Source organism: Nicotiana sylvestris, chromosome 8 (assembly GCF_000393655.2).
Source record: "Nicotiana sylvestris chromosome 8, ASM39365v2, whole genome shotgun sequence".
Lineage (NCBI taxonomy): Eukaryota > Viridiplantae > Streptophyta > Magnoliopsida > Solanales > Solanaceae > Nicotiana > Nicotiana sylvestris.
In genome coordinates this window covers 43,221,338-43,248,873 of record NC_091064.1, presented here as the reverse complement: position 1 = coordinate 43,248,873, position 27,536 = coordinate 43,221,338, and the positions used below count along the sequence as shown (strand labels likewise).

Below are 27,536 nucleotides of genomic sequence, written 5' to 3'. Positions count from 1 at the left end.
GGATGAGTCAAAGCTTGGCTTGTACGTGGTAGGCTGTGCCGTAATCGGGCAAGGCGATGCAGTAAAGATGTTCATGCTTGCATCAGTGGATGACATTCGGGGATGAGGCTCAGAAGGCGATCCAGCAGAGAAGGCTGAGGTGGCTGGGTACCCGAATGGGGTAGCAGGATAATTTATGGGGACATTAGAAGTCCCACTTGACCTGGAGAATAATTCAGGGAATCCGGGGACGACACTTGGCGGCTCTTTCCCATTATTCCAATCGTCCAGCATTTCCAACATGCGGAGCCGTAGGATTCTATTTTCCTCCGCAGTTGCGGATTCAGGTGTGAGGACGGCTGAGATTGAGCTCTCCTCAGAAACAGGGATTGTTTGCAATGGAATTTCTGAAGACATTTCCACACTTCCTTTTGACCTGGTGAAGTAAGTGTGAGTACTGCTTCTGGTCCTAACAACAGGTAGTTGAACACTTCCCCTTGACCTTGTGAAGTATGAGTGCGAGGCCAGACTTTCACCAAACCAACCGTCTTTTCAAAAACCCTGGAGTACTCAACGACAAACGCACGGTTAATTTGCAGCAAATAACAGATAGTCAATCTCACGTTGGGCATGATACACCTACACAGTCAAGTGGATTACTACATGTTTGCTACGAGAGCATGCGTCATTCCGGCATTTTCCTCTTATTAGTTTTTCCCCTTCTTTTCTTTTTTCTTTTTTTTTTTCCTTTTTTTTGTTTTTCTTTTATTTTATTTTTTTTATTTTGCAGTAAAAGAAATGCGACCGGATCCGATGAGGATTGCCTACGTATCACGATGCCTACGTGAATCAGATCATTACGTAGTTCGAAACTAACAAGTATAAAAATAAAGAAGCAAATGCTCATTTAGCATAGGGCTCAAAAGATTTGACTATTCTTTGTTTATTTACTTATTCAATTTTTTTTTTTTTTGGAATTTTTGAAAATACTTTGAAAGAAGAAAGAAAATTTTGTTTATTTTGATTTTTGTTTTATTTTTAAAAGAAAGACTTCTAAAAAGTTTATTTGCTTTTGACTTGAATTCTGGAAATTTATTAAAAAAAGAAAATATGTTTGGTTGATTTTTTTTCGTTTGTTTTACCTTTTCTACGGAAGAAAGAATGTATATGATGTTGCCCCTTAAATTTTGAAAGAGGGACTTTTAAGAAAATGATGTGAAATTCTGAGTTTTATTTATTTACAAAAGCACTTCTAAAGAAAAATCCTAATATTTTGAAATTCAATTTTTCAAATATATATTTTTTTAAACAAAACATTTTACAAAAGAGAGACTAAAAAGCAAAGAGTATTTTTTTTTGGATTTTTATTGCTGATTTTTAATTCTTATTACATTATTTCACATGAAAGACTTCACAAAGAAGGAGACTATTTTTATTTGAGTTTAAGAAAACTTCTATATTATTTTTTTTCTTTTTTTTTTTATATTTTCTAAGGAAAAATTTATAAAGAAAGAACTAAAGGGAAATATATTTTTTTGGATTTTTGAAAATTGGGGCCGGAACCGATGAGGTTTTCCTACGTATCTCACATCCGGTGAGAATCAGACCCGCGTAGTTCGGTCAAATTAACCGAATTATTTTAGAACAAAATTCTTTCCTTTTCAACAAACAACTTTCCAAAAATAAAAGACTATTTTTCTATCTTTTTGTTTTTTCTTTTTCTTAGTAAAGCAAATTATTGAAGACAAAACATTTTCCCTTTTATTATCGCAAAATTTCGGCAGAGTTTTGACAGTAATTGGGCATTGATATTTTTCAAAGTAGAAAATTAGTCCTATACACTGCTATTTTTTTATTATTATTATTTTTTATATTTTTCAAATACTCCAAAGTCAGGCAGCATGCATGTCTGAGACAAATAAATGCGCGGAAACAAATAGGATGCAACAAGATGGTCTTTTCATTTCAGGTTGCTAGTCCTAGACGGACCCAACCCCTGTGTTGAGTCCCCTAAGTCAAATGCAACATGATGCAAATAAGCGTTCCTACTAGGGATCCGGCATGAAGTCAAGTTATTCTAGGTTCGTAACCTGGGTATTTGTTCTAGACTGTGTACCCGAGCGGACAACTCGAGTCGAGGAGGGGGCTACGTACCGGGGACCCGCGAGATCGTCCGGCTTTGTAACTTGTCCGACCTCTTTCTTATTTCAGGTATTGACACTAACAGAATAGGGAGTCTCGACCAGCGAGCTTCTCCCCGGAGGTAAGAAGAGAAGGGTTTCGGCACAGTTTATATACAGTTCAGATAATATCAAAGCGGTAAAAGACAACATTTAGCACGTTATGCAAAAACATGTAATAGAGATCAGATAATAAAGCCAAATATAACGATTATTCTAAGCTCGAATTCTTGAACCCTGAACCAGTGGTTCTGGGTTACGTCCCCAGCAGAGTCGCCAGAGCTGTCACACCTCCTTTTTGCGCGCCCGCCCCCCGAAGGGTTAAATGCGCGAGGGAGTTTTTCCAATTTAAGTGACAATATTCGAAATGGGATTATTTATTTAATTCAGAGTCGCCACTTGGAAAAGGTTTGGCTTTTGGTATCCCAAGTCACCGGTTTATCTTGAATCCCAAATCGAGGAAATTTTCGACTTTTCCAAATGAAGTCTGCGAACCAGAAATTCTAAGTAAGGAATTCTGTTGACCCGAGGGAAGGTGTTAGGCACCCTCGAATCCCATGGTTCTAGCACGGTCGCTTAAATTATTATAATGGCTAAATATCTGATTTAAATACATGTTATGACTTACGTGCTTTTATTAAGTTTAAACCGCTTTTATTATTATCATTTATTTTTATAGAATTGCAACGTCGTGAAAATGCATCTCGAACCACGTCACAATCAATGCACCCGTAGTTGTTAACACATTTCGACTCCGTTGAGATTTGAATTTGGGTCACATAAATGCGCACCCGAATTTAAGAATGTAATTTAATTAAGTCGCGCCTAAAGAATATAACGCGTTATTATCTTTGGGGAAGGCAGTGGAATTCACTAAACAGTCCATCCCAAATTCTAAGTATTTATCATGATCAATTATTGAGGGCCCCGCAATTTGCATTTTTATTTGGCGAGGCTCGTCTCACTATTTTAGAAGGGTATCCTACAGTGACTACATTTCTACTACGTTTGTCTCTAAAAAAAGAAAGATGATACCGAACTTACTTGTTTGAACAAATACAGACTGAATCTTTATTATGTTTGCCGAACCTAAATTTGTTTGATTACCTTATTGATTGTTTATGAGGTGAGAGTTACCTCATGCTTTGTCTTCATCGAGTGAATACGCTTATTAATTTGCTAAGTGAGATTGCAAGCAAACTAACAACATATACTGAGTTACATTTAACGACCTCCAAGTTTTATTTTGAACTCTAACCTATTTGAAATTGATAAACGAAATTGGCTGTTTATTAGGAAAATTACTACTAATTGAACTCAAAACGACTATTAGTTTTCCTCAACAGTCATCGCATTATTTCGAAACAAGGAATCTATACCGAGACCCGATATCGAACCTATATCGGAACAAATAATCTGACAGGAGAGCTGGCATTCATAGCCAGACTCTTAATGTGACTGCATAAGAGTTTGTTTGGGATACATTTATCCCAGACCTAGTACCACAGATTTGTCAATTCAGTGGTCTAGGCAAAATACATACCAGTGCTTGCCATGACTCTATGTTATACAGCCATAACTAAGTCAAACAGAATGTTATACTGAACTGAATGTATACTAAATCAAACATACTGTCTATGTCATGCTGTCATTACTATTGAACAATACTATCTAATAGTTCATCTCAAACAGAATGTATGTTAGTTTATACAGAATGTTTGCAGTTTGCAGTTAAACAAATACAGGCTAAACTAGCATTCAACCTATTTTGAACACCAATATTATAACATAAACAGATGTTCATTTCTTTATTTCTGCTTCAACTTCGAACTTTCAACAACACATGGTTTCAGGAGTTGTGTACCTGGAAATATTTGACAATTTGAAGAAGGGGGAAATCAGCAGAGTAACAATGGCAACAGGTGCAGCAGCAATAACATCAGCAATCGAAACAACACAGCAGAACAGGTTCTATTGCAAGAAGTAAAGCTATAGTTGAAGAGAAAGCAGCCAAATGAAGCAGCACACAGTGTGATGGAAACAAAACTCCAGACGATCTAATTCTGAGATATACCAAATGCAACAAACACTAACAATAATCTCGATTGAAACTCAGAAGAAGCAACACTGCCTAACACATTGACAACAGATGAACTTCAGACAAAACCAGGCCAAGTTTCTGATTTCCAAATCTGTTTTTATCTCTTTCTTGTTCTCTTTCTATTTCTGTATCCTCACAGTCTGTGTATCCCTCTATCTCTTTTTCTTCTATATCCTCCCCTAGTGTGTCCTCTATGTCTGTATGTATATATCTGTATGTCTCTATCAACTCTCTCTTTTTCTCTTCTCTCCTCGCAGTGTGATGTATTTCTTTCCTCTAAATCTTCAGGGTTCTCTAACCTCTAATCCTCCTCTTAACAATTCCCTTTGTCTCTACCTCCCTCCTTATCTCTCAATCCTCTTATGTCTGTCCCCCCTTTTTTATCAGATGTCCTTCTCCCTTTATAAGCCTTAACACTACCCCTTTTAACAGCCTGTTTTAGAATATCATCACACCCCTCTCATGTGCCTTCCATTTTCAGTTCCACTTTAGCTAATTAAGTATTAAACCCCATCATTCCCTTGGCAGGCTTAACTTTTAAAAGGTTTAATACTTTTAAACTAAAGCAAGGTATGGGCAGTAGAATATATCTGACAGCATATGCTGTCAAACCATTTTTAACTCAAAAACCCTTTTATGCAGGAAACAGGCTGTGCACAATGCACATGCTGTGCACAAGTGCACATGCTGTGCACAAGTGCACATGCCATCAACTCAGATTTCAATTACAGATCAAGCCTTAGGTTTCTGAAATCATATTAACAACTATAAGTAACTGAACTTGGTTCTTAATTGATTCAGGCAAATGTTCAACAGAAGCAAATCGATTTATTTTGTTCAGGCAGTTGAAACTAATTGACGACTCATGTCGACTCGACTATATTAGCATTAACATACACAATCGTAGCCAAAAATCAGACATTTAATAGTATCAACCCATGATTTGAATTATACTGACTAAACAAAGTGGTACTCGAGAAGCCAATTGATCAGTTCAATGTTGAGAATCAGCTAATTGCACACCACTTACATACACATTATCAGGGCAAATAGAAAGACTCATTCAAACAAACAGAAGTTCAGGCAAAGTGGACGGGGCACAATTGACAAAATTCAAAGACACAAAATCAAAGCATGAACAGACTTTTACCACAATCAGATGGGCCAAAACAAATAAAGAAAAGAAAGAACTCACCCTAAACCTTGAAAAATCAAAACCTCAACTCGGACTCGGACAGACCTTTCTTAAGGCTGAACGAACTTTAATCGAAGTGTTTCTCAAATGAGAAACACTTTGATTAAAGTCCATTAGACCTTAACCTCTTCGGTTTGAACGGATATGGACCAGTGACGAAGAATCACCAAGTTCCAAAACTCAGATCTGGGATTCATGCTTCCCTGATCAGATTCGGACCAAACCAAGTATGGTTTGGTCACGAGGGGGTCTGGGGAGTGTCTGGTATGAATTTAGGGTTAAACCGTGTAGATCGAGTTTTGACTCGAATCTTCAAATGAAGATTCGAGAAGGTGGGAAGGGATTCGAACTACATGGTTGATAGATTTGGGTTCAGGATGGCAAAGGGGTTCTAGGGTGTTAAAGGGAAGGTCACCGGCGTCCATGCCGCCAGGTTTCTGGTGAAGGGAGATGGGGGCGGCTCTAGGGTTTTTGTAGGGGAAAGGATGAGGACGAAGGCTAGGGTATTGGATAGGGAGGGCAGGGTATGGTTGGGAACTTATATATGAGATGGGTGGGGTTGATCTTAGCCGTTGGATGAGGCGAGATGGAAGGCTCAGATCTTTCCTCTGATGAGGAAACGACGTCGTTTCTCATTCAGAGTTTGGGGGTTGGTTTGGGTAAGACGGGTAGGGTTAGTTTATGGGTATGGGAATGTGATCTAGGCCATTGATCAATCTGAGATCAACGGCCCAGATCGACCTGTATTAATACGACGTCGTTTGGACTCTCTGGGCATTAGCTGGACTGGACCGGGCAGGCCTGGTTTGGGTATTGTTTGTTTGGGCCAATTTTAATAAATTGGCCCAATCCGGAGGAGGAAGATTATTTCTTTTTTTATTTTATTTTAAAAACAAAACTAAGCAAAAAATCAAATTAAAAATTAAATACACACTCAATACAATTATTTGCACACACACTAAAATATTTCAAAACAGGTAAAATCAAACAAATCAAAATCACGGACGAAGATGCCTATTTATGATTTTCTATTTAACGACCGGATTACGGTTCGAATTATGCATGACCCACACATTTTTTGTATTTTGTTTTAAATAAATAAATAAATAAAAATGGGCAAAAGTCACAAATAAATCAACAAAGTGCCGCACAGAAATCCAAAATTGTACAGCAGGACCAATTTTTATTCTTTTGGAGCGACTGTCGCGCAAAACAAAAATCACGTGCTCACAGTGAGAATTTGACCGGAATTGGACTTTTGAGTAAACGGCCCCGAAATGAATTTTTGATGATTCCAACAGCTTCGTATGGTGATTTTGGACTTAGGCGTGCGTCCTGATTCGGATTTGGAGGTCCGTAGGGTAAATTGAGGCATTTCGGCGAAAGTTGTAAAAGTTGAAGTTTGGAAAACGGAGAAGTTTGACCCATAGTTGACTTTTGTGATATCGGGGTCGGAATGCGATTATGAGAGTTGGAGCAGCTCCATTATGTCATTTTGGACTTGTCTTCTTTGGCGTCATTCCGGGTTGATTTGTTCGGTTTCGGCACAAGTTTTCGAATTTGGAAGATTTGGAAGTTCATAGTTTGATTCATGGTGTGATTCGTCGTTTCAGCGTTGTTTGATGTGATTTGAGACCTCGAGCGAGTCCGTGTTAGGTTATGTGACTTGTTTATGTGTTTGGACAGGGCCCCGGGGACCTGTGTTCCGGGTGGGCCACGATTCATTTTCCCCTATGTTTGGACTGTTGTTCTGCTATCTGGTATTTCCTTCTATGCGATCGCATAGGCATAGACGCGATCGCATAGTACAATGTTAACCTACCATATTTTCCTTCTATGCGATTGCATTGATTCGTTCGCGATCGCATAGCACAAATTTGGACAGCAACATATTCCTTCTATGCGATTGCATTGATTTGTCCGCGATAGCATAGCACAAATTTGAACAACAACATTTTCCTTCTATGTGATTGCATTGATTTGTTCGCGATAGCATAGCACAAATTTGGACAGCAACATTTTTCTTCTATGTGATTGCATTGATTTGCCCACGAATGCATAGGACATTTTGGGCCAGTAGCTATTTTCTTCTATGCGATCGCATCACTTCTCCCGCGATCGCAATGAGCAAACACCTGGGCAGACAGAATATATTCCAAAATCGAGGGTTGCACCATTTTTATCATATTTTAACTTCTAGAACTCGGTTCTTGGCGATTTTTGGTGGGTTTTTCATGAAATTTGATTGGGTAAGTGTTCTTCAACTAGAATTAAATATATTTGATGAATTTATCTTATTTTTATCATTTAAATTGTGTTTTGGGTTGGGGAAATAGTTGGGTTTTGAAGAAAAATTTCAAAATGAAAAATCATGATTTGAAGGATCAAATGGTATCAGAATTGGATAAATTTTATATGGTTGAAGTCATTTTGGAATGGGTGATCGGATTTTGTAAAATTTGACGGGTTCCGAGGTGCAGTTCCGGAGGTCAATTTTTATATTTTTGTAAAGATTGAAACTTTATTATTCGAAATAGTTCCTTATTTAATTTATGTGTGTTTTGGAGTTGTTATAGGTGGATTTGAGCTGTCCGGAGGTCTTTTCGACTGAGAAGTCCATTTTAGAGTACCGAGTTGTCGTCTTTGAGGTAAGTAACTTGCCTAACTTTGTGTGGGGGACTTCCCCCTTAGGATTGAGTCTTCTATGTTGATTGAAGTCCGAGTACGCACTCGTTGCGGATAGTTGGCCTTTTAGGGTTCTTAGGTTCTTATATTCACTATGTATGGAGTTGTTCTTGATATGACTGACTTCCTGCTTATTAGTTTCGTCTCTAAATGCTTAGTTGGAATTATTTGCTTTATGATTTACTCTTATTGCCTAATTGTCATCCTATTTGATTTAACTGAAGAACTTTGTCTCTCTTATCATCATGCAACCTTTTCATAACTGTTTGTGTTATTGAGGGTTATTGTCATCCCTGCTATAATCGCCTAGTCTTAAGTACAGCTAAGATCACCTTCCCTTAATTGAAATTATCGAATATTTTTGGAACTTCCCAACCTTAAACAGAGTTTAGATGACCTATATCTTTGTCGACTTGCTTTTATTTGGGACTACTAGACTCGTGTTGTCTTCCTTGTACTGATTTGTTTATTTTGGGATCGTCACTACATGTTAGTTTCGCCTTTAGTTGAATTGTTCCCTTTATGCCTTTCATTTTTCTTACTGTGGCTATTCTTGTGAACTGGTTATACCCATTCCTTGCGATTTGAAGTTTTGGAGTGGATTCACTCGCTATATTTTGTATTATTGTCACTGTTGTTGTTGTGCTGGTTGTGTTGGTACATGAGGTCTCTGCTGTGTGGTTGTTGTTGTGTTGTGTACGAGGTCTCTACCGTGTGGTTGTTGTTGAGGGGTTGCACGAGGTTTTTGCCGTGCTATTGCTACTATTGATATATTGCACATGCGGCGTGACAAGGAAGGATATGTATATATGCTTATATGTGGGTTGCGCATGTGGCGAGATAAGGTGGGAACATTATGATGCACGTGTGGCGAAACAAGGCGGGCACTTATTATGTTATTATTTGCATATGTGGCGAGACAAGGTGGGCTATGTCAGGGATTGATTTTGAGGATTTGTGATGGCCTGGAGGCATTCTTGTTGTTTAATATTTTGTTGTAGTACGCTTACCTGTATGAGCTTTATCTCGTGAAAGTTGTGAGGAAACATCTTACGTGTTGTCCGTTACTTTCCTTACGCTTATTAGTTGGTAGGAACTATGTGAAAGCACTTGCACAAGAATACACGTAGTTGAACACTCCTATTGGATGTGAAGTCCTCCTGAATTTTGTTGAGTATAGATGTACACCCTCGTTTACTTATTATATATGTGAGAGTGGCCCTAGTTAGCAAGTGAGTTGTCAGCATGACCATGGGGTTGATGGGGGCACAGGATGTCAAGTGTTAGATTTTAGGTACTAGGACTCGTGAGCTGTAATTTGTCCGAGATTCGGTACTTCGTGGAAATTGTTGGATAATATCTGATGTGAAAACTGTCGTAGGATTGAAGTTATTGCTTACCTTTACTGTATTGTGACTTTAGGATTTGGGTTGTGTTTTTGCTCGCTCTTCTATGTCATTATTCTTAGTATTTTTGTTGTTACTTGCTGTTTTCTTCCCTTATTGTGATTGCAGTATTGTTAGCCATTTTGTGTAGTCTTTATATATACATCATGTTCCGTTGTTCCTATATTTATACAGTTTAGTGGACCGGTAGGTATCTTGGCTGTTCCTTGTTACTACTCCACTAAGGATAGTCTTGATACTTATTGGGCACCGCTGTGGTGTGCTCATGCTACTCTTCTACACATTTTTGTTGTGCAGATCCAGGCACTTCCACTCAGTCTTATCATCCTTGAGGCGAGGCACTTCTGTAGAGACTTCGAGGTATATCTGCCGCGTCTGCAGACCGAGGAGTCCCTTTCTATCTTTCTGTAATAAGTATAGCCCTTCAGTAATTTTCCTTTGTTTAGATATTTTCGGAGTTAGAGCTTCTTATGTATCTCTTAGCTTGTGATTCATGAGATTCCGGGTTTTGGGAATTGTTGTTAGCTTAATGAGTTGTTATTGTATGTGCCGAGCGGCACCTTAAACACTGTTTCATTTTACTATTTCGGTTTTTAATTATTGTTTCGCAATTATTGTTTATATTCCGCATTGTTAGGATTACCTAGTCGTAGATACTAGGTGCCGTTATGATGGTTCACGGAGGGCGAACCGGGGTCGTGACATTTTTGGGTAGCCATATATTAGAGTTTAGCGAACTTTCAAAATATATTAACAAAATAGCCACTAGTTCGACCAAATTAACGGTTTTACCCCAAATTAATACATAGAGCAACTCGAACAATCGGTACTAGAGTTCAAAATTTTTGACAAGTAAAACTCTAGCAAATTGGGCTGGAGTTCAAGCCCCAGCAACAATTCCTAGTGTTTGAACTTATAACGTCCCAATCAGTCATCTGAGTTCTAGACCTCGTTGTTTAATTTGAAACTTCCAGTAGGTTCATTTGGTACTTTGTGACTTGTAGATATGAGTGGCTCGAGTTTCAAATGGTTCACGAGTATTTTGGAACACTTGATTTCTAATCTGAAGCACTAAAATTCATAGAGTTGATCAAGGTCAATAATTTGGCTTAACGTGCATAGAATCATAGTTTGAAGCTTCTAACAGGTTCATATGATGATTTTTACTTGTACGTATGTTCCAATTAGGACCCTAGGGGTTCGGGGTGCATTTTAACACTATTGCATAAAAATTAGAAGTTTAAGATTCTTAAGTTGATTTAAGTTGTCGAAATTATTTAAAGCGTTTTATTTTGTGTTTTGAGCTTTTGGATAAGTTCATATAGGATATTTGAATTTGTTGGGATGGTTTAAAAGGTTTCCCGGGGGCCGCTTGAATTTTGGGGTGTTCGAAGAAGGTTGTTAAGGCAAAACATAATAATAAAACATATGAAATTTTATCCATACTGTTCAACTATTTTCTAACACTTTTATAAATAGCCTCTTTTCCTACTTAGAGTATATCTCACCATTTTAGGAGCTATAGGGCTTGGATTGAGGTGATTTTTTAGGAGAATTTTAGCTACTTCATTGGCATAAAAATTCTAATTTCAATCTATGATTATAACTTAAATGTCATGATCCAAAATTCACTGGAGTCGTGATGGCGCCTAACTCCGCTTGCTAGGAAAGCCTACAATAGATATGTGAAAATAAACTTCAACATTGATATGAAATAGTCAAAATAGTGAAATAACATAAATATTGAAATTATAGTGATAATACAAGAGAAAATCACTCAAAATATGGTATCATCGAGTGCATGATCTCTATAGATTACTAAATTTTAAATTTGAACAAAATCCAATACTATCTAAAAGTCTAAACAATAGCAACATATGATTAAGGAGGCGACTTCAAGGATAACGGAACAACAGTACTACCTCAAAATCTCCAAGCAAAATTGGCATAACAGTTCACTATCAACTATCGTTATCAGTAATACCTGGATCTACACATGAAGTGCAGAGTGTAGTATGAGTATAACCGGCCCTACAAACTTAATAAGTAGCAACCATATCCTCGGAAAAAAACAGTGACAAGGTTGGTCAAGTCTGATGCTTACTTTGAACAACCAATAACAACATTAATAGCAGAATAAAAGCATATAAAGAGAAGCAACTCAGGTAATAACATGTTCAACTCGAGCACAATAAAAGGAGAAATATGCATGCTTTTCATATATGTCAGTTAATGCATAGGCTCTTAACACAGAAACCACTTAGACATGGAGTTATCAAGGCAAACTATGATTTCAAGATCGAAACAACAAATAGAGACAATTCAAATACCAATTAGCATGAGGAAAAATACAACTTTACGTCTGCATGTCAAATATACATGTTAATTTAACAACATCATAGTGTAATCATCAAGTATAAACAATCTCAACATGCTCATCTGGTACAAGTACCCCTCAATCATGTTCTCAGAACTCTCATTATGCCTGGTATAACACCCCTGAATCATCACATACACATACACTCAGCACTATGAGTGCCTAACATAAGTCCCTCATGAAGAACATCTCATGTGCCTGACCTCACAGGGTTATTACCTGACTCCGAAGGGGAAGATCCTAGCCAAAGCACTGATCAGATCAAAAGTCAATGATCTATATCCCTCAGCACAATATAGGGAATTGTTGCAAGCATCACCTCAATACCAATTTCAAAATGTCTATGGCACAAGATTAGTCATCAATCTCCTTAAGTCTCAATTTGCAAATATCTCACACTACCAATAATTAAAATACCGTTTCATGACTTAAAATATGACTATAGTTAAGGCAAATATCTCAAAATAACAAAAATAGCTCTATCATGTCTCAAACAAATAAGCACATGGTCTAGAAATAATTTCTAGCATGGGAAATAGCTCACATAGTCATACAAGTGGAGGATATACGGAATTAAAGAGGTATGATAGCTAAACAAGGAAATAATATCATAAAGATTTCCCGAATCATGAATAACTACGGCGCCCGCATATATGCTTGTCACGTCGCATACACGCCACTCCCAACATGTAATAAACATCATGGCATACGGAGAAATACCCTCAATCCAAGATCGGTCAAGAAACTTACCTCAAATACGTAAAAATCAATACTCCAAAATCTCTAATCTATCTACAAATGGGTCTAATATAGTCAATTAACACACCTCGGTGTTAGATAGTACCAAAGAAAACAACAATGGTGCAAAAAGAAGCGTTCTTTAATCAATAAAGCAAAGTCAACCAAAAGGTCAATCTGGACTAATATTTTGAAACACGACAAACTCATAAATTTCGACAACCCATTCAAATACGAGTCCAACCATATAAGTTTCATTCAAATCCGACTCCGTATCGGGGTTGAAATCCAATTTATTCACTTGCCAAAATTACTTATGAAAACACCAATTTCCATCCTTAGATTTACCAAACAAATTTCAAAATCGAAGATATAATTATGAATAATAATCAAATTTAAGTTAAGACCACTTATCAAATCTACGTGGCTGAAACACCAAAAAATTGCTCCAATTCGAGCTCCTACTCTCAAAATGTGATAAAATGAAGCTAACACTCTAATATATTACCCTGCTAGTGAATTCCGCTTCTGCAGACATTCTGGTCACTTATGCGACATCTCTTCTACCATAGGTTCCTCGTATTTTGCGAGATCCACTTAAATTTTTGACCCTTCGCTTCTGCGACAAAACTCCACTTCTACGGATCCGCTCCTGTGCACATCTTCCCACCCATGTCTGCACTCAAACTTCCAAACCTGCAGACTCCCAAGCTAGGCCAACCTCACTTCTGTACTACCTTCCTCACTTCTGCGGCAATGAAAATGCGCAACATGGGCCGCTTCTGTAACTTCACACTTGCGTGAAAGTTTCGATGTTGCGAAACACCATAACTAATAGCTGTCAGCCATCTCCAATCTCATTCTGGCTAGTACGAAACCCACCCGAGTGCCTAGGGACCCCGCCTGAGCTTGCCAACAAGTCCTAAAATATGACACGGACCTACTAGAGGTTTTAAATCACACAAAGTAACATCAAAATCATAAATTGCACATCAATTCAAACTTAATGAACTATCAAAACTTCTAATTTCCAAACTTATGTCAAACCACGTAAACAACTCAGAGTGACTCTAAATTTCGAATAGAAGTCATAAATCACCATACAAACCTTTCTTAAAGCTCGAAATATAAAACGGACCTCGATAACCACCAAGTCAACTATGAGTAAAACTTATTATTTTTCAAACCTTCAAATTATTAATTTTCGGTAATTAGCCTCAAATTCATCTAGAGATATTGGAAACCAGTTCTGGACATACACCAAAATCCAAAATACCATCCAGACCTATCAGAACTATCAAAACATTGATTCTAGGTAATTTACACCAAAGCCAAACTTTGTAAACACTTTTAACTTAAGATTCCAAGCTATGAACTAAGTTTTCCAAATCACTTCCGAACCCCGAGATAACCAAACTGCTCACACCCGCAAGTCATAAAATTTCAAACACAACTAGGGGAAACATCAAATAGGGGGAAAGGTACAAATGCACAAAACGACCAATCGGGTCATTATACTTTTCACCTCTTAAACAAGCGTTCTTCTTTGAACGGTTTCAGAAATGTATTTGTGGTATCAAACAACTGTGTATATATGCTCCTCATGTCGACCTATATCTCCCAGACCGCCTCTTTATCCGACTGATCTCTCCACTGGACCTTTACTAAAGTTATCTCATTGGACCTCAAATTTTGAACGTGCTTGTCTAGAATAGCTACCAGCTCTTCCTCATAACTCAGGTCCTCATCTAATTGAACTGAACTGAAGTCTAACACATGGGACTTGTCCGCATGATAACGTTAGAGCATAGACATATAAAATACCGAATGAACTAATGACAATCTTAGTGGAAATGCAAATGTGTAAGCTATATCATCGTCCCTCTCAAAGATCAATAAACCTCGGGCTCAACTTGCCCATATTTCCGAATCTCATCACACCCTTCATAGGTAAGATTTTCAACAGAACCTTCTCACCCTCCAGGAAAATAATGTCACTAACCTCCTGATCTGCATAACTCTTCTTCCTGTTCAGCTGTACAAATCCTCTCCTAAATAAACTGAACTGTCTCAAGAGGCTCATGAACCAAGTCTATACCTATCAACCTAGCCTCACCGGGCTCTAACCATCCAATAGGTGAACGACATCGCCTACCATACAATGCTTCATACGGGGCAATCAGAATCATTGACTAATAGCTGTTATTTTATGCAAATGTTGTTAGTGGAAAATGGCCTCCAAAATCAATAACACTGTCCTTCAACTTATCCTCCAAAATTTGAATAGTTTGCTCAAACTGGTCGTCTATTTGTGGGTGAAAAGTCATGCTAAATTCCAAACGAGTATCCAACCCATGCTGAACTGACCTGTAGAAATGGAAGGTGAACTTAGTGCTTTTGTACGAAATGATAGATAATGGCACCCTATGCAATTAAATCTCATGCATATTAATATGTACCAATCTCCTTGAAGAGTTGATGGTCGGAACCGGTGTGAAGAATGTACTTAGTCAACCTATAAATAATCACCCTAACTGCATCGAAATCTTTAAAGTCTGATGCAACCCATCTACAACATCCATAATAATCCTCTCCTATTTCCACTCTAGGATAGGCAATCACTGAGTTAACCCGACAGACTTTTGGTACTGGTGGAAATTCAAACACCTAGAAACATGGCCTATAATATTTTTCTTCATCTGCCACCACCAATAATGCTGTTTCAAGTCACAGTACATCTTTGTGACACCTAGGTGAATTGAATATCTAGAACTATAAGCCTCCTCAAAGATCAACCTTCGAAATACAGATTTGGCTTTATAGCCTCAATACACCATCATCACCTATGATAACCTTCTCAGCACCTCCTCGCTTAACTTTATCTCTCAAAACAAGCAAATGGGGATCATCATACAGTCGAGCCTTAATGCGCTTGGGTAAGTAAGATTGTGCAATAACTGAAGCAAGAACTATCACTACCTCAATTTTCCTCTGTAAGATGTCGTGATGACACCTAATCTCTATGACTAGGTAAGCCTAATATTTAATAATAATTGAATAGATGTAATTAGCAAAATACTTAAAACCAGTCTGATAATCTCATATAACTTCCGAAAAGCAAAATCTCAACCATACAATCCCCAAGAACTGTGGGATATAGTCATAAGCTCTATTTAATAAACAAAAATATCTTATACATCACGGTTTGAAAGAAAATACAACATTAAATGAGAATAAGGGAAGGTGACTCCGAGGCATGCGGAAGTCGAGTAGGCATACCATGAAGTCTCCGATAAAGGTAGCTAGCAGGTAATCTCTAATGGCCGACACGAGTAGACGTACATGGATCTACACAAAAAAATGTGCAGAAGCGTAGAATGGGTACACCACAACGGTACCTAATAAATATCAAGCCTAACCTCAGTTCAGTAGTGACGAGGCCAGGTCAAGACACCTACTAGGATATAAATAAATAATATTAAAATGTAATACAGATATGTAATGGAAAGTGAAGATACAACTAATACGAAACAAGATAATAATTCGAATTAGTACCGAGAATAACTAATGAAAATAGCATAAAAGTAGCAACTAAAGGGGCTTCAAAGATCATGTACGGACAACAACTACTAGAACAATAAATAATGAAACAACAAGATATAGTTCCACCAAAACACTTTGCAACTTGAAACAAATAGCAAGAATAACAACAAGGTACCATCTCATGTATAATGAAATCAAAGCCGAGGTACCGCTTCGTATAATCAAGAATTACAACCGAGGTACCGCCTCGTATTCACATTTCTCCAGTTCAATCACAATGTTTTCTTATACCGCCACGTGAGCCTTATATTTGAAATAGGTTTTAAAAATAGTTTTTCCCGAAAAAGCTAGACACACTTTAGCCCGCCTTATGATGCTGCGTGGCGTTATGTAGTTCCCCCAACAAGAAACACACACATAAGTCCCACCTTATACCGCCGCATGCACATTAACCCCAAGCCTTATACCGCCGCATGCGCGCCAATATCACATTACAATAACAACTTACACCACATGTGCCCATATATCACAATTAGCCAAAAATGCACAATACCAATGTTTCTGAAACAATAGCCCACGACTCGACCACAATAGGTACAAGAATACTAACGACAATGATGAATGTAAAATGTTCAAAAGGAAGATGGCCTCAATGTGATAACAACTTTCCCTACCTCAACACCAATAATTCAACAATGAGAGATAATGTATAATCGCGATGTTAAATAGGAATAATTCACAATGGAAAAATAACATATATCAATGACTTCAATTAATGATAATCAACAGTGAAGAGATAACATGTAACAATAAAAGAGGCAACAAGTTCAACTAAAGCATGAGAGCAAATTATGAATTAGGAGGTAGAACAAGTATTAACGAAAACATTTATGGCATGTAAGGATAGACTAACACACGTAAGAATAGATTGACCAAGAGAATTAAAACATGATATAGCATTCAATTAAGGCATGGAAATAGTCTAAGTATCCTAAACTAATCAAATACTACGTACAACCTGTGTACTCACACGTCACCTTGCGTACACGGATTTCACTTAGCACAATTACATCAAACAATACAAATCCTGAGGGTTAGTACCCCCATATGAAGTTAAGAAACACACTTAACTCAACTAGGCCAACTCAACACTTGAAAATATCTTTTCCTTAAAATCTGCCTCCACACGGCTCAAATCTAACCAAAATCGACTCAAAATCATCAAACATTGCTAAGGAAATCAATTGCAACAGATAAAGCTAAGATCTTTACACTTTTTCTAAAAAGTCAACAAAAGCCAACTCGGGGCTCGCCTAGTCAAAACCCGAGTCCAATAGTAGATTTTGTCTACCCATGACTCCATGAGTTCATATATATGATTAGTTTCAAAATCTGAGTCCAAATCTACTCTCAAAACTCAATTTCTTATTTTTCAAAAACTTGACAAAGTTTCACAAATTTTCATTTTGATTCACATGATTTTGATATTAAAATCTATGATGTGTTGATAAAATATGATTAGAAGTAGATTAGAATCACTTACCCAAGGTTTGTAGGTGAAAATCCCCTCTGCAAAGTGCCTCCTACTGAGTCTAGGCTTCCCAATGAGAGAATGAGTTTAAAAATCCCGTCTTCCATCCTTTTAACCAGCTGCAAATGTCGCATTTGTGACATTGGGTTTGCATTTGCAAACCTTCGCAATTGCGGACCAGGGATCGCATTTGTGAACCCTTACAGCCTTATACATCATTTAATTTGCTAGAAAGTCTTCGCAGTTCACAGCCTTATACATCATTTCATTTGTGAGAAAGTCTTTGCAACTGCGAAGCTGGAAATATCGCAATTGCGAACAAATGTTCGCAATTGCGAACTCTGCCCAGATTCTGCTTCCTTCACAAAGGTGAAGGGACGGTCGCATTTGCGAAATCATCCCCCTTGTTTCCACATTCGCATTTGTGAGCCTGGTGTTTGCAATTGCGACACCGGAGCAGAAGACACCATATTTTTTGCAATTTAAGTCAAAAACTCTCTAAAACATGTCCAAAACTCAATCGAGCCCTCGAGGTTCCAAAACAAACATCCGTAAAAGTCTGAAAACATCATACGAACTCGTTCGAGCGATCAAAACACAACAATAACATCTAAAACTATGAATTGAACTCTAAAATGCATAACATTCAAGGATTTTTTCAAGAACTTCTAGAATTACAACTAAACGTCCAAATCCTATCAAATCAACTCCAAACGACTCCAAATTTTGCAGAAAAGTTCTAAATATCATCATGGACCTATTCAAGGTCCCAAAATCAATTTTCGAGTTCGATAGCTAAAAGTCAACCTACGGTCAAACCTTTCAACTTCACATTACCAAATTTTAGCAAATCAACATAAATAATCCTACGGACTTCCAAAACCATTTTAGGGCATAAGCCCAAGTTGAAGTCATGATACGAAGCTATTAGAGCCATAAAAACACAATTTTGGGGTCATATTCGTAAAAGTCAAAGATTGGTCAACATTTTCTAATTTAAACCTCTAAGTCAAGAATCAAGGGTCCAAATTAACCCAAAAGCTTCTTGGAATGAAACTAACCGACCCTGCAAGTCGTAAAATCATAAACTGACATGTGTGAAGCATGAAAATGGAAGATCGAGGAACAAGAATCGACCCTGCATCGGTAACACTCCATCATCCCTAATAGTAACCTCATTGGCATTGTTGTGCTGAACCATGTCCTTGAGGACAAGAAAATGGGGGTCGTCATATTGACGCTCTCTGATACGATAATATAGAGAAGACCGAGAAACCACAAAGGTAAGAACTCGAGTGGGCTTCGATATATCCAATATAACAAACTGGTTGGTTAAGGCATAAACCTCTAATGCTAATGGCTTCTCCACTACAGGTAGATATGCTAAACTATCCAACCTTTCCACCTTTTGAATCAAGGCATAGACAACCACATTGGCCTTTTCGGAATGATACAGAATGGTGATATTATAGTCCTTAAGTAACTCTAACTATCCCCGCTGATGCAAGTTAAGATCTTTCTAATTTGAACAGATGTTGTAGACTCTGGTGGTCGGTAAATACCTCACAAGGGACACCGTACAAATAATGCCACCAGCTCTTCAATGCATAAATAATGGCTGCCAACTCCAAGTCGTAGACTGGATAATTCTTCTCATGGGTCTTTTGTTGTCTAGACACGTAGGGAATCACCCTACCATATTGCATCAGCACCGCTCCAAGGCCAATATGTGACGCATCACAATACACAATATAAGACCCCAAACCCGTAGGCAAACACTGGGGTTGTAGTCAAAGTATTCTTGAGATTTTGATAGCTCGCCTCACACTCCTCAGACCATCTGAAAGGAGCACCCTTCATGGTCATTCTAGTCATAGGTGCAACAATAGATGAGAAACCCTCTACAAAATGATGATAATACCTATCCAAACCAAGTAAACTCCGAATCTTAGTGGCTGAAGATGGTCTGGACCAATATACACCGGTTTAATCTTCTTCGGATCTACCTTGATCCCTTCACTCGACACCACATGACCCCAAAATGCCACCGAATCAAGCCAAAATTCACACTTTGAGAAGTTTTCATATAACTGCTTCCCTCTCAAAGGTCTGGAGCACGATCCTCAAGTAATGGTCATGATCTTCCCGACTGGGAGAGTACAACAAGATGTCATAAAAAAACATAATGATTAATGAATCAAGATAAGGCTGGATAGACTATTCATCGAGTGCATAAATGTTGTTGGGGTGTTAGTCAGCCCAAATGACATCATAAGGAACTCGTAGTGACCATACCGATTCCTAAAGGCAGTCTTCAAAATATCCGAATCCCGAATCTTCGTGTGATGATAACCTGAGTGAAAATCAATGTTTCAAAACACTCTGGCACCCTGTAGCTGATCAAATAAGTCATCAATGCGTGGCAATAGATACCTGTTCGTCACTATAACCTTGTTTAACTGATGATAATCAATACACATACGCATAGAACCATCCTTCTTCTTAACAAACAAGACCAGAGCTCCCCATGACGATACACTAGGCCGAACAAAACCCTTATTAAGCAACTCTAGCAACTTCTCATTTAACTCCTTCAACTTTGCTAGGGCCATACAATATGGTTGAATAAAAATATTCCGAATGTCCGGAAACAAGTCAATACCAAAATCGATATCCCTATCGGGCATCATGACCAAAAGATATGCTGGAAATACATCTAAAAAGTCTCTCACTACCGAAACTGACTCAATGATAGGAGTATCAACACTGATATCCCCCACGAAGGTTAGATAAGCATCACACCTATTCTCAACCATCCGCCGAGCCTTTATAAATGCTACAACCTTGCTAGTAACATAATCTAATGCACCCCTCCACTCTAACCATGGTAAACCTGGCATAGCCAGTGTCACAGTCTTGGCGTGACAATAGAATAACATGATAGGGAGACAACCATTGCATGCCCAAGATAACATCAAAGTCTACCGTACTAGTAAAAATAGATCAACTCTGGTCTCAAAACCACCAATAACAACTAACCACGACCGATACACATGGTCCACAATAATAGAATATCCCATAGGCATGGACACATAAATGGTAGAACTTAAAGAATCATGAGATAAATCCAAATACGGAGCAAAGTAAGATAACACATATGAATAAGTGGATCCCGAATCAAATAAGATTGATGCATCTCTATTGAAAATCGAAAACATACCCGTAATGACTGAATCTGAAGCAACTACCTCTATCATACATAGAAAAGCATAGAATCTAGCCTGGCCTCCCCCTCTAGGGTGACCTCTACCCGCCCATCCCTAAAAGGATAAAATATCATGACTATAGATAAGGAAAACAACACAATATAGCAACAATAGCCCTATCATGTCTCAAATAGATAAGCACATAGTCCAGCCGTGATTTATAGCATGAATAATAACTTATGTAGTCATACATATGGATAAAACACGGTATCAAAGAGGCTTGATAGCAAAACAAGGCACATAGTAGCCTAAAGTCTACCCGGATTATGAATAACCATGGTGTACATATAGATGTTCATCACCTCGCACGTGCGTCACCCCCAACACATAAAAAATATCATGGACAATGGTGAAGTTATCCTCAAACCAAGCTTAGGCAAGATACTTATCTATAGTCATATATTCAGTCATGATATAATATTCGCATATTATATCTCTATCTTGGTGAGCTCTTTATATATTATCTCACATGTTGTTGGTGTCCTTATTTGTGTTATACAAGTTTGAGATGAGTTCTAGCATGTTGAACAACTCTGTACAGTATAATTATTATGGTACTGTAAGAGGTTGGCCTATTGAGACTTGAGGATATTAATCACTGATCTTAGGCCATAGAGCCATGTTGATATTTGATAGTGAGGTAACATGTGCACCAGGCCCCATATTGAGCTGGGTGGTTGATAATAGGCTAGATTCATATAGTTTGGCGACTGTTTATGCCCCAACTTGACTATGCTTCACTATTATAGGATAGTTAAATGATGATAAATTGGCCATAATTGTGAATTTCATGTTTTGCAGGAGCGAGTTGCGCTTATGAGGACGTAGGACAATGTTTGGAGCTAAATTAAAGCAAGGGAAGCCCCTTGGAGCTGAGTATGTGTGAAAGAAGAGAGAAAAGAAGAGTTAAAATGCTGAACTAGCTTAGTGCGGCCTTAGCGCGCCCTTATCACGACCACGGTAGTCCAGAAAATGGAGGTAGAATGTTATGCAATATACGCGACCACTAGTGTGGTTCGAGCGCGACCGCGCTAGTCCACTCCGAAGCACATAATTTCTGGGGTAAACTTAGAAGTTTGAGGGTAATTCCACTTAACCTATAAGAGGTCCAGCTCGCACAAAGAGACATTATGAAGGTTTTTACAGCTTAGTTGAAGGCAAAAAGAGGCAAGAGGCAAAGAGGATAATTCGACATCGAGTTCTACCTTTCTTCTTTTTATATTTATCAATTATGATGAATTTTGCTGTTGTTAGTATGAATACGATTATGAGTAGCTAATTATTTAGTCTAGGGTTTTTATGGAACCTGTGGAAGGATGAACTTCGTGTTATGTTAATATAGTTTGCCCAGTTTAATCTCAATTTGTTCAGCTACGTTCTTGTTGTAGTTAATTGATGGGATCCTCAATTAGCTTTGCCTATTTAGTATGTATTACTCGGGAGAGAGTGCATATTTAGGTAATTGTTGAACAACACCACTCCCAAAGTATATGAGGAATCAAACACCGAGGGTTTAAAGGTGGGATTAGGGATAACGAAACCTTGGGTGCGATCTAAAGTGAGCTGTAATAAAAGCCAGCTTGCGTAACTCGGGAGAGTGAGTCTAGTAAATTGTCGTGATTACTTAGGAGAGATTTACGATAGTAAGAGTGCTCATGATCGATAGAGAAGATTAGGTAATTCTATGTGAAACAAAACAGGAAAGGATTCCATCAATAGGGGAAATCACAACCTTAGCTTTTAGTTTACTTAATTTTATTCAGTTATAGTTAGTAGAATTATCACCAAGTGTTATTCAAAATATCTGGGAAGTTGATTACGAATGATTCAGTGTGTCTAACAAAAGTAATTGGTAGGTTAATTCCCTGTAGGATTTGACTATGGGCTAAATACTAGGATTATATTTGCAACGAATGCTTGTCCTTTTTATAAGGCATAGTTGGGTCTGATCAAATTTTGGCGCCGTTGCCGGAGAATTAACGGTGTTATCTATTACTGTTGAAAGAAATACAAAAATTCTTAGTGTAGTCGGTTTTCTTTATCTTCAATCTATACATTGAAATTTTATCGTTTGTTGACTTAATTGTACAGGTGCATGCCTCGAAACTCATCGAGAACTGGTAAAGTATTTGAAGCATTATCAGATCCCGAGAAATTTTTCAAGGCCTTGAATCGGGCCAACCGAAAAAACAAACAACAACAATCAACTGAACAACTTGAACCAGGCATGAGGGATCGTGTGGTAGACCCACCTGCGCTAGTAGTGGTGCCTCTTGTGCCAGAGGCTACTCTATATGACAGGGCGCAACCCACAGTAGAGAATTTGGCCATAGCGATATTAGTCCCGCAGATACAGGCCGAATCCTTTCAAATCACAAACAACATGTTGCGCTTGTTGCAAAACAAGGGACTATTTTGTGGGTCATACATTGAAGATACTCAACAACACTTGAAGAATTTCCTGTCAATATGCAAAACTCAAAGGCAGCCCAACGTAACTCAGGAAGCAATAAAGCTGTTGTTGTTTCCATTCTCAGTCACAAGAGCTACCTAGATGGCTAAATTCGCTCCCCATTAATTCCATCACGACCTGGGAGGAGTTAGTCAAGCAATTTGTGAATAAGTTTCATCCACCCAACAAGACTGCTCAGCAAATTGATGAAATTTTGACCTTCAAACAAAAAACAATGGAAACACTGCAAGAAACATGGGAACTATTCAAAGGGATGTTGGTCATATGTCCGCACCACTGTATTCTCGATCATATGTTGGGGCAGCGGTTTTACATGGGTCTAATATATAGCGTGAAGGATAATGTTGATACTTCAGCTGGTGGAGCATTCTTTAGCAAAACATGGAGAGAAAGCTAGAGCCTACTTGACAAGATGGCACAGAATTCGGGGTGGACAACTAGGAATGCACCGATCACACCAGTAGTTCACTCAGTGCCCTTAGATCCATCCAACACTCTTGCGGAAAATATGGCCACCTTAATGACACAAATGAGTATACTCACCAAAAAGGTAGAAGAGTCAGGGCAGAAGCAATAGGTTTACATTGTAGATACTACCAATAGGGGCTTATGCACATCTTGCATTAGTCAGCCAATTGGTAGCCAATGGAATGCAAAATATGATCATCATCATTACCCCGAGGACATGAATTATGTGTCTAATTATGGGGGCCAGAGATAGGGTGCTCAGAATTGGGGTTAACAGAATCAGCCATACAGGCCAGTCCTGCCACAGACCAACAATGGAAATATGGCAGGCATGCGACCTCACAATAATGTTGCGCCCTACCAAAGGCCACAGGGATACAACAATCAAAATCAACAGCAGGGTTATTATCCTCCCCAGTAGCAACATGGTGGGAGACATGAAGATGGGTTTGCTAGACTCAAAGCAGTGATGCAGCAGGTTATTGGGTCGAATGCAAAAATGAGTGAAAAAGTAGATGAACATGAGTCAACTATAAAGAATATTGAAGTGCAAATGGGCCAGATTTTGATGTCTTTGAATAATCATCCTCATGGGACATTGCTTGCACACACTCAGATAAATCCAAAAGATGAAGGCCCGAAGTAGCTTATGGCAGTGAGTTTACGTAATGGCAGAGACTTTGACTTGGAGCAAGAGAGGGCTCGAGAAAGCAGATAGGCTGAGACACTTGTACCAGTGCCCATTGAGCTAGATGATTCAATGAAACTGACAGAGGTGACAATACGGCCTGCCCAAGAAGAAACCAACACACAGATTGAGGCTGAGAAAGAAGCTGAGACAGCCCGGGAACCGGTAGTTGAGGTGGTGTCTGACAAAGAGAAAACCCAAATCATTGGGAAGAAGAGACCTCCATCACCATTCCCACAGAGGTTGGCCAAATACAAAAAAGAAGAACAATACAAGAAATTCTTGGAGATGCTGAAACAAATCCAGGTAAATATTCCATTGATTGATGCTCTGAAGGAGATGCCTGGTTATACAAAAATGATGAAGGACTTGATGTCCCGAAAATTCGATTTCCAAGACTTGGCTGCAGTGACTCTAACTTAGACCTACAGTGCTGTGGTGACTAGACTAGTTGTTGAGAAGTTGTTTGATCCAAGAAGTTTCACAATTCCCTGGACCATTGGTAACTTTGCCTTTGCCAAGACACTTTGTGATTTGAGAGCTAGCAGAAATCTTATGCCCCTGGCGATCTATAAGAGGCTGGCTGACAGAACTGTGAAAAGACCCTCTGGTATCTTAGATGACTTGTTGATTCTGGTAGGGAAATTTGTGTTCCCTGCAGATTTTGTGATTCTGGATTGCAAGGTGGATGAAGAAATTCCCATACTTTTGGGAAGGCTGTTCTTGGCCACAAGGAAAGCTCTCATTGATTGTGAAATTTGGGAGCTCAAGATGAGGTTGAACGATGAGGAAAAAACATTTAACGTGCAGAAATCTATGAGGAGACCAAGTGAATTCGCCAATTGTTCTCTAATTGATGCCGTGGATTTAATTGTTGAAGCGAATGATGAGACATTGACTATTGAGGATCCTCTTGCTGCAGGTCTTGTGAATTTAGATAAGGTGAATGGGGAAGAATTGGCAGAATAGGTGATGGCTTTAGAGGGTAGAGGGTTTTGGGATAGAACACTTGAATTCGAGCCCCTGCACTTAGAAAATAGAGAAACTCCTTCGGTCAAGCCATCCATAAAAGAACCACCAAAGTTGGAGTTGAAGCCACTGCCCGCCCATCTCAGGTATGCGTTTCTAGAAACTAACTCCACATTATCTGTTATTATCTCATCTAGTTTGTTAAAGGAGCAGTCACAACAGCTTTTGCAGGTACTCAAGGAGTGCAAGACTTCCATTGGGTGGACCATGGCAAACATCAAGGGGATCAGCCTGGTATACTGTATGCATAAAATTCTGCTGGAAGAGGGGCACAAACCTTCCAGGGAACACCAAAGAAGGTTGAACCCTAACATGAAGGAAGTGGTGAAAAAAGAGGTGATTAAGTGGTTGGATGCGGAGATCATTTTCCCCATCTCTGACAGCAATTGGGTTAGCCCGGTGCAATGTGTCCCTAAGAAGGGTGGTATGACGGTGGTCAAATATGATAACAATGAGCTGATCTCTACAAGAACCGTCACATGCTGGAGAATTTGTATGGACAACAGGAAATTAAATCTGGCCACTCGGAAAGACCACATCCCACTTCCTTTCATTGATCAGATGCTATACAGACTGGCAGGGAGGTCCCACTTCATTTTTCTTGATGGGTACTCAGGGTACAACCAAATTTCCATTACACCAAAGGAGAAAGAGAAAACCTTCTTCACATGTCCATATGGAATTTATGCTTTTCGGAGGATGCCCTTTGGCCTATGCAATGCACCTGCCATATTCCAAAGGTAGATGATGGCCATATTCACTGACATGGTATAAGACATAATGGAGGTGTTCATGGATGATTTCTCCGTGGTGGGAAACTCATTCGACGAGTGCTTTACAAATCTGACCCGAGTGTTGAAAAGATGTATTGAGACTAACCTGGTATTTAATTGGGAAAAGTGCCATTTCATGGTACAAGAGGGCATAGTATTGGGACACCGGGTATCAAGCAAGGGAATCAAGGTGGATCGTGCTAAAGTTGACATGATAGCAAAGCTGCCACCCCCCACATCAGTCAAGGAAATTAGGAGCTTCCTCGGGCATGTCGGTTTTTACCGGAGATTCATAAAAGACTTCTCAAAAATGGCCAACCCTCTCTGTAAGTTGTTAGAAAAAGATCACCTTTCATGTTTTCTAATGATTGTAGGGTAGCATTCGAGGAGTTGAAAAAGAGGCTAGTCACAACACCCATCATTGTTGCCCCCGACTGGGAGCAACCATCAGAACTCATATGTGAGGCTAGTGACTACGTAGTGGGGCAGTGCTGGGACAGTGGAAAGACAAGCTAATGCACTCAATTTACTATGCTAGTAGAACATTGAGTGGAGCCCAGCTGAACTACACTATGACTGAAAAGGAGATGTTGGTTGTTGTATTTGCATTTGACAAGTTTAGATCATACCTGATTGGCTCTAAGGTAATTGTATATACTGATCATGCAGCACTCAGGTACTTGATTGAGAAGAAAGAGTCCAAACCACGCCTGATTCGTTGGGTGCTGTTACTGCAAGAGTTCAACCTGGAGATTCGTGACCGTAAGGGCACAGAAAACCAAGTCGCTGATCATCTATCACGACTTGAAGGAGCTAAAAACTCAGTTGAGGTAGAGGATATTTTGGAAACCTTTTCAGACGAGCAACTACTCGTTATAAGCCTTGAGGAAGTGCCATGGTATGCAGACTTTGCAAATTACCTAAAAAGCGGTATAGTTCCCTATGACCTTTCCTCTGTGCAAAAGAAAAAGTTTTATCGTAACTGCCGCATGTATTACTGGGATGAACCTTATTTGTTTTGAATATGTGTTGACAATATGATCCGGAGGTGTGTCCCAGAGATAGAACAATCTTCTATTTTTCAAGAATGTCACACATTGGCGT

General features: G+C 38.8%; 1 protein-coding gene across 1 annotated transcript; it reads left to right on the top strand.

The window, feature by feature from the left end:
- Positions 1-24,702: 24,702 nt before the first annotated feature.
- On the top strand, positions 24,703-25,599 carry LOC138874960 (uncharacterized). Its single transcript, XM_070153760.1, has 2 exons — positions 24,703-24,936; positions 25,054-25,599. The coding sequence occupies exons 1-2, from the start codon at positions 24,703-24,705 to the stop codon at positions 25,597-25,599; spliced, it is 780 nt and encodes a 259-aa protein (XP_070009861.1).
- Positions 25,600-27,536: the final 1,937 nt, after the last annotated feature.

Excerpts from the sequence above, each read along its gene's own strand:
- LOC138874960 (XM_070153760.1), top strand. The coding sequence starts at position 24,703 with ATGAAACTGACAGAGGTGACAATACGGCCTGCCCAAGAAGAAACCAAC. Across the intron at positions 24,937-25,053 it reads AGATGCTGAAACAAATCCAG|ACCTACAGTGCTGTGGTGAC; the intron begins GTAAATATTCCA and ends ACTCTAACTTAG.